Genomic DNA, 8,759 nt, shown 5'->3' with positions numbered 1-8,759 from the left:
GCATATCTCTAGCGCCTCGAGGCGTATGTACTAAAGACAATGCAATAGGTCACGTACCCTAGCTTGCTACTATTATTATTATTAATATAAGTACCTTTTCCCATAAAAAAAAACTAGTAGTGTAGAGCATGATCAAGAAATCCTTGTCATGCAACAACTTTCAGAAGTACTTTTTAAATTTGATCTCAGAGAACATAACAACAAAGTAAAGATTAGCATCTTTGTGTCTGCAATTTTAACTTCTTCAAATAACTAGATTTGAAGATTACAATGTCAAATCATAGCCTTAAGTGATTGATTTAATACATGGAATCCAGGGGGACACCAACAAATACAAAGGAGGAAAATAAGCAAAGAACTTATGCACTTCCCTCTCCTTTTTCTCTACTTTTCTTTCCTTTGCCGCACAAAAATATATACCTTTGTCACGTATCTAATGTTGCGGCCAAGTGATCAATAAAGTTGGTGCTAGCTTTTTATATCAGGGTTCAAATTCCGACAAAAATATATTATAAAATTTCTTTCAATCTCTAGATTTTAGTGGGCAGAAAAAGCTAGTCCGGATACTACTATTATTAGAAAAATGAAAGGAGATACCTTTATCACTTTATTGTGCATTTTAGTGCAAACATCATCCAAGAATTTGAACCCCATAATCTTCACAAATCTTCAAAAAATATTTGCATGTGAAGTGAAGGATTGCATAATATCTTTTGCCAAACACAATGTGATCCTCAAATGCCAAATAAGAAAGAATTTGTTCAATTTTTAACTAGCACCCATGAATAGCCATATACAGCCAAGGGTATATAGCTTTTTCATAATAGGAATGGAAAACTTTTAATAGGATACCTTTGTTGGGCTACTTGTTGAGGCAGAAATGGAGATATAATGTATCTTTATATACCATCTTTTACTAAGATTAAGTTGCAAAAGTTATTGAAAAGAAGGCCAATATATGAATTCTTTGTCATATGATTTTATTACAATTTGGAGGAAATATTTACCACTGAACTTTTGTACTTTCGCAAACTGTCATGATATTATTTAGAATTTAACCTATATACACAGAGCGGATCCAGAATATATATTTTATGGGTTCAACATTTAAGGTTTTTAGTATTTTTACCCATTATATTTTAAAAGTTATGGGTTCATATGTACCATTACTTATAATTTTAATGAATCTTTACACATAAACTTATACTCCACATGAAAGTTATGAGTTCAATTAAACTCGTTATACATGGATCGTCTAAAAAGTTTTAACATTTTTTATAACAAGTAATCTATCTTATTTTCTATGGTGCTAATCTCACTTTTTATGGACAATTGCTCATAATATATAAAGAATCGTAATCATAAATGATATCTGTAAATAAAAGTATAGATTATATTTTGTAAGAATTAAAATATGTCAATTTCCACAAATTAAAAGGGAAAACGAGATATGATTCCAAGAGCATTACAAGGACTCATGGTCCTACCCTCTTTGAAAAGAAAAAATATACCAAATTTTGCCGTATTTTGTGGTAAATCTTGGTGACTACCAAATGATTTGTTTTGTTTTTTGTGATTGTCGTATTTTTGCAAATTTCAGCGATCACCATGTGAAAATTTCTGGCGATTGTCATGTTTTGCAAATCCCGGTGTCATCATATGAAATTTTTTGGCGATTGTCATGTTTTGTGGCAAATCGTATTGATAACCATGTGAAAAATTCTGGAGATTGTCAAAAACGCTTCCCAATATTCTGGCGGAGGCTATTTTCTCAACAGTGGGACCGAAATATCCTATTTTTGCCATTCGCCTAATTTTAATAACTTTTACATTTGATAAGTAAAAGATTCCCAAGAACGGAGGGTCAAAGTATAAATTGATCCTAACATTCTCCATTAAATTATATTGCGCAAAATCCACAATAAAGGTTCATCTCAAACAGTTATACTAAGGTCCTTGACAAAAGAAAACACATATGCTTTAGTTTAATATTAGTTATATTTGTCCGTGTATTGAGAATTATGTAAGTAGAAGTAGCAATTTGCGTAAAAAAACTGACAAACAAAACATAGATTTACACACTGAAGTAAAAAGCTAATGGTACTGACTAAGACGAAATCAATATAAATAAGGAGTTTAACTTCTGTACACTAACTTGTAAAAAAATTGTATTATTAGGTCACTTAAGATATAACTATAGATAATCATCCATAATAAGTTTGGATTACTTTTTTGAAAAGTATAATATGTTAAATGCTACAACGTCATAAAATACACTGTTTAAATATAAATCTTTCTTAAACTATCAAACATCCAGCCAAGGAAATTCCTCAACGGTACAGCAGTTTTGTTGCGTGCATTTTCTTTCCTGTTAGAACTCTTCTAAAAGAGTAATGTGGTTAAACAGAATGAGCTAAAATTTAAGCAAATTTGTCAACTTAAACAAAAAGTCAGATAGTGATTAGTTATTAATTAAATCATCAATCTCTACCTAAGCCGCCCCTCCCACTCACCTTATAGTGAAAAGTTTTCATGTCTAAAACAAGAAGAAAGATCTCATAATATTCAAATACTATTTATATAATTTTTACTAGTGAAGGTGAATTCCACAAGTTCCTACTACATCCTTTTGAAGATCAACTCATATTCAAAATATATCCTTTTTCTGTCCCCATCAAACCGCCTGTCCACTCTTTTTCTAATATTGTTTCTTTTTCCTTCTAATGTTAGCTTAAAAACCCCCCCTCTCATCCCTTTCAATAGTAACAACACTTGATATCCCAAAATTTCCTCTCTTCTTCTTCTTCTTCACCATAACTATGACTGGAAAAAGAAGCCAAAATAGCCCGGTTGGTAGCCCGTTATCGGGCGATAACTCCTCCAAAGAGCTAGACAAGTTCCTCCCTATAGCCAATGTTAGCAGAATAATGAAAAAATCCCTTCCTGCTAATGCAAAAATCTCCAAAGAAGCCAAAGAAACTGTCCAAGAATGTGTTTCTGAGTTCATTAGCTTCATCACGGGCGAAGCCTCGGATAAATGCCAGAGAGAGAAGAGGAAGACCATTAATGGAGACGATCTTTTGTGGGCTATGACAACATTAGGGTTTGAGAACTATGTTGGACCCTTGAAGGGTTATCTCAATAAGTACAGAGAAACTGAAGGGGAAAAAAATATTATGGCTAGAAACGAAGAACCTTTTGAACCAACTAACGATAATTATATTATAACCAGTAGTAATAGTACTACTAGTTATAATAATAATATTGGTGTTCATGGTCATGGTCATGATCATGTTACAAAATTCGCAAAAAGGCCTGAATTTATTCAGAGTTTTAATAATGGCAATCTTGCGCAAAGTTTTGGAGATTATGGAAGGGTTAATGTCTATGGTGAGAATCTGACCTCCGCAGCTAATCTTCATGGGGTTGAATGGTAGACTATTTCGGGATTGTTCCTTGATTTGTGTATGTTATCCTTCGTGCTAATTGGTTCCAATTTTATCAGATGTCCCTGAAGGGACTAATGGTAGACTTATTTGGGAAATTAATATTAAAAGGTGTCCTAGTTTCTTAACTTATTGCATAACTTTTTTTTATGTTATCTTTATTTTTCTTTGTCAAATTAACTCATTTTGTAACCTTTTATATGTGTTAAGTATGATAGTTGAATTTATATAGGTCTGATTATGTATCTTTCTGATGTAATGAATGAGCTGATTCATTAATTAATGTCATGCTATTATTTGTGTCTAGTCAACTTATTGTTGGTAATTATGTATCAAATTCTAACTTCTATTTTGAGAATACTTCATATGATATTCCTGCAAAGTTTAAGAGGATTTTTAATTAAGGGTTCCCTCTATATTCTTCACTATCAATTCTAATTACTGATTACTATATATGAAGCTTGTGAATATCAAGATTAGAATTTCAGTTTTATGGGTTCTTTATTTTAGAACGATGACTTCAAATGCTAATAATTGGGTTTTAAATATAATACTTGTAAATATTTAATGAATTTCTTAACACAAATATATTATTTGAACAAAAATTACTGGGTTCGGCTAAACCATATTGTCGGGCTTTAGCTCCACCCCTGAGATGACTAGACATTATTCAATGTAGTTAGATAGTTTCTTGATTGGGATATATGCATAAATTAATGAATTAATTACTTAATTTCCACTGTTTTGCTGTAGAAAATAATATTACTCCAAAATTAATCTCATAACCTATTTGTTTGACTCAAAAGTTGTTTAACACTTTTTAAGCAAATCAATCAAATAGATGAATGGGTAGTTAAAGATAATTAACTCTAGATCCGAGACGAATAATATGAGTAGAAAAACATAGCCGAGTATAAATATTGGGCGTGATTATAGCCAGATTTAATAACATAAAGAAAGATGCATTGAATAACATTAAATGGCAATAAAATATAGATAAAGGAAAAGATTCACTCGATCTTGAGTTAGTCGGATCTTCTTTCATTTGATAAAGATGAATGATAGACAAAATACAAGAACCATTGGACCCTTTTTGGATCTGATGAAGGTTTTGGATCACAGATCCTCTTCTCTCTTTTGAGAGATGTGTTTACATATTTTCTAGAAAGAGGGAGAGGGAGACCGAGAGAGAGCCCCCTCAATGGGAAGTCCTCCCCTCCTATTTATAAGGGGGGTATCCATAGAATATCCTTACAAAAGGTACAATTTAGAGAGAATATTCGGTAGAATATTCCTTTTGAGTATTCTAAAGCAAACTAGCAGTTTCATGACTGTCCGTCCTCGGCCTGTCCGACCTCGGCCTATCCGACCACGACCTTCTTGATGACGGTCCGGCCATGGCTTTATTGATGACGGCCCGACCTTGGTCTGTCCGACCTTGGCTTTATTGACGACGACCTGACCTTGGTCTGTCCGACCTTGGCTTTATTGATGACGGTCCGACCTTGACCTGTCCGACCTTGGCTTTACGTCTTCGCGTGTCGAATTTCTCTGGTCTAATTTTGACCCATACAGTTAGTCCCTCCGCTTATCAAGGTCGTCTCTTGGTCGAGCTCGGTGAGCGGACCTCATTAATCGTAGTTCGAGAAATTTGGATGGGGAGGTTGACTAGTATGGGTTGCAGCTGAGGATGCCGATGCCGAGGGAGAATATCTTGAAGATGCTGGTGAAGAGAGTGGCGATGGTGACGCCGAGTGAAAAGATAGCTGTCTTGTTTTTTTGACCATTGATCCGGGTCGTATGTAATCTACGACTATTTGCGCAGTGACTTTGTATAAACAAGAACTTTTCGTTGCTATTTGCCTTGTACTTTTCCATGTTTTCGCTTTTTGCGACTTTGGTGCGAGGTAGATTCCCGCATGGCGAGTCCCGGTCTTTCCTTCTTTATATTTTTTGACGGCACTTGGCCTTAGGGACATTTCGAATTCTCTTCGGCGAAGGCCCATGGCCTTAGAGGGTATTATTTCGATTTTGTCGGAATATTGACCCGTCGTTGTTCGATCGAGGTCGAACTCTTCTTCTTTGGCGAAGGCCGTTGGCCATAAAGTCGATTCGGACGAGGCCGAAGATTGATTCGGACGAGGTCGAATGTTGATTCGGACGAGGCCGAAAGTTGATTCGGACGAGGCCGAATGTTGATTCGGACGAGGCCGAAGGTTGTTTCGGACGAGGCCGGATGTTGTTTCGGACGAGGCCGAATGTTGATTCGGACGAGGCCGAAGGTTGATTAGGACGAGGCCCAATGTCGTTTCGGACGAGGCCGAATGTTGATTCGGACGAGATCGAAGGTTGTTTCGGACGAGGCCGAATGTTGATTCGGACGAAGCCGAAGATTGATTCGGACGAGGCCGAATGTTGATTCGGACGAGGCCGAAGGTTGATTCGGACGAGGCCGAATGTTGATTCGGACGAGGCCGAATGTTGTTTCGGACGAGGCCGGATGTTGTTTCGGACGAGGCCGGATGTTGATTCGGACGAGGCCGAAGGTTGATTCGGACGAGGCCGAATGTTGTTTCGGACGAGGCCGAATGTCGTTTCGGACGAGGCCGAATGTCGATTCGGACGAGGCCGAAGGTTGATTCGGACGAGGCCGAATGTTGTTTCGGACGAGGCTGAAGGCTGTTTCGGACGAAGCCGAATTCTTCTATTTGGCGATGGCCCTTAGCCTTAAAGGGTGTTATTTCGACTTATCGAAATGTTAACCCGTCGTCGTTCGATCGAGGTCGAACTCTTCTTTTTGGCGAAGGCTCTTGGCCTTAAAGGGTGTTATTTCGACTTATCGAAATGTTAACCCGTTCGAATTCGAGCGAGGTCGAACCATCAAACTTTGATGGTGAAGGCACTTAGCCTTAAACTCAGTTCGAACGAGGTCGAACTTATCAAACCTTTGATGGCGAAGGCACTTAGCCTGAGTCCCAGTTCGAGCGAGGTCGAACTGTTAATCTTTGATGGCGAAGGCACTTAGCCTGAGTCCAAGTTCGAGCGAGGTCGAACTGTTAATCTTTGATGGCGAAGGCACTTAGCCTGAGTCCTAGTTCGAGCGAGGTCGAACTGTTAATCTTTGATGGCGAAGGCACTTAGCCTGAGTCCCAGTTCGAGCGAGGTCGAACTATTAATCTTTGATGGCGAAGACACATAGCCTGAGTCCCACTTTGAGCGAGGTCGAACTGTTAATATTTGATGGCGAAGGCACATAGCCTGAGTCCCAGTTCGAGTGAGGTCGAAATGTTAATCTTTGATGGCGAAGGCACTTAGCCTTAATCCCGAGGTCGAACTGTTAATCTTTGATGGCGAAGGCACATAGCCTGAGTCCCAGTTCGAGCGAGGTCGAACTGTCAAACATTGATAGCGAAGGCGCTTAGCCTGAGTCCCAGTTCGAGCGAGGTTGAACTGTCAAACTTTGATGGCGAAGGCACTTAGCCTGAGTCCCAGTTCGGGCAAGGTCGAACTGTCAAACTTTGATGGCGAAGGCACTTAGCCTTAATTCCAGTTCGAGTAGTCGAACTGTTAATCTTTGATGGCGAAGGCACATAGAGTGAGTACCAGTTCGAGCGAGGTCGAAATGTCAAACTTTGATGGCGAAGGCACTTAGCCTGAGTCCCAGTTCGAGCGAGGTCGAACTGTCAAACTTTGATAGCGAAGGCACTTAGCCTTAATCCCAGTTCGAGCGAGGTCGAACTGTCAATCTTTGATAGTGAAGGCACTTAGCCTTAATCCCAGTTCGAGCGAGGTCGAACTGTTAATCTTTTATGGCGAAGGCCTTAGCCTTAGTCCCAGTTCGAACGAGGTCGAACCTGTCGATATTTGATGGCGAAGGCCTTAGCCTTGGTCCCAGTTCGAACGAGGTCGAACTGTCGATCTTTGATGGCGGAGGCCTTAGCCTGAGTCCCAGTTCGAGCGAGGTCGAACTGTTAATCTTTGATGGCGAAGGCACTTAGCCTGAGTCCCAGTTCGAGCGAGGTCAAACTGTCAAACTTTGATGGCGAAGGCACTTAGCCTGAGTCCCAGTCGGGCAAGGTCGAACTGTCAAACTTTGATGGCGAAGGCACTTAGCCTTAAGAGTCCCAGTTCGAGCGAGGTCGAACTGTTAATCTTTGATGGCGAAGGCACATAGCCTGAGTCCCAGTTCGAGCGAGGTCGAACTGTTAATCTTTGATGGCGAAGGCACTTAGCCTGAGTCCCAGTTCGAGCGAGGTCGAACTGTTAATATTTGATGGAGAAGGCACTTAGCCTGAGTCCCAGTTCGAGCGAGGTCGAACTGTTAATCTTTGATGGCGAAGGCACTTAGACTGAGTCCCAGTTCGAGTGAGGTCGAACTGTCAATCTTTGATGGCGAAGGCACTTAGCCTGAGTCCCAGTTCGAGCGAGGTCGAACTGTCAAACTTTGATGGCGAAGGCACTTAGCCTGAGTCCCAGTTCGAGCGAGGTCGAACTGTTAATATTTGATGGAGAAGGCACTTAGCCTGAGTCCCAGTTCGAGCGAGGTCGAACTGTTAATCTTTGATGGCGAAGGCACTTAGCCTGAGTCCCAGTTCGAGCGAGGTCGAACTGTTAATCTTTGATGGCGAAGGCACTTAGCCTGAGTCCCAGTTCGAGCGAGGTCGAACTGTCAAACTTTGATGGCGAAGGCACTTAGCCTGAGTCCCAGTTCGAGCGAGGTCGAACTGTTAATCTTTGATGGCGAAGGCACTTAGCCTGAGTCCCAGTTCGAGCGAGGTCGAACTGTTAATCTTTGATGGCGAAGGCACTTAGCCTGAGTCCCAGTTCGAGCGAGGTCGAACTGTCAAACTTTTATGGCGAAGGCTCTTAGCCTGATTCCCAGTTCGAGCGGGTCGAACTATTAAACTTTGATGGCGAAGGCACTTAGCCTGAGTCCTAGTTCGAGCGAGGTCGAACTGTTAATCTTTGATGGCGAAGGCACTTAGCCTGAGTCCCAGTTCGAAAGAGGTCGAACTTATCAAACTTTGATGGCGAAGGCACTTAGCCTGTAACTCTGTTCGAGCGAGGTCGAACTTTGTTATACTTTGATGGCGAAGGCACTTAGCTTGAGTCCCAGTTCGAACGAGGTCGAACTGTCAAACTTTGATGGCGAAGGCACTTAGCCTGAGTCCCAGTTCGAGCGAGGTCGAACTGTTAATCTTTGATGGCGAAGGCACTTAGCCTGAGTCCCAGTTCGAGCGAGGTCGAACTGTTAATCTTTGATGGCGAAGGCACTTAGCCTGAGTCCCAGTTCGAGCGAGGTCGAACTGTCAA

The 8,759-nt window shown here is 40.4% G+C and overlaps 1 protein-coding gene across 1 annotated transcript; it reads left to right on the top strand.

Annotated features, from left to right (window-relative positions):
- Nucleotides 1-2,674: 2,674 nt before the first annotated feature.
- Nucleotides 2,675-3,752, top strand: LOC109211008 (nuclear transcription factor Y subunit B-3-like). The gene has a single exon (XM_019374499.1). It carries the CDS (start codon nt 2,820-2,822, stop codon nt 3,435-3,437), a length of 618 nt encoding a protein of 205 aa, XP_019230044.1. The 5' UTR covers nt 2,675-2,819; the 3' UTR covers nt 3,438-3,752.
- Nucleotides 3,753-8,759: the final 5,007 nt, after the last annotated feature.

Source organism: Nicotiana attenuata, unplaced genomic scaffold, assembly GCF_001879085.1.
Source record: "Nicotiana attenuata strain UT unplaced genomic scaffold, NIATTr2, whole genome shotgun sequence".
NCBI lineage: Eukaryota > Viridiplantae > Streptophyta > Magnoliopsida > Solanales > Solanaceae > Nicotiana > Nicotiana attenuata.
This window is presented reverse-complemented; position numbering and strand designations above follow the sequence as displayed.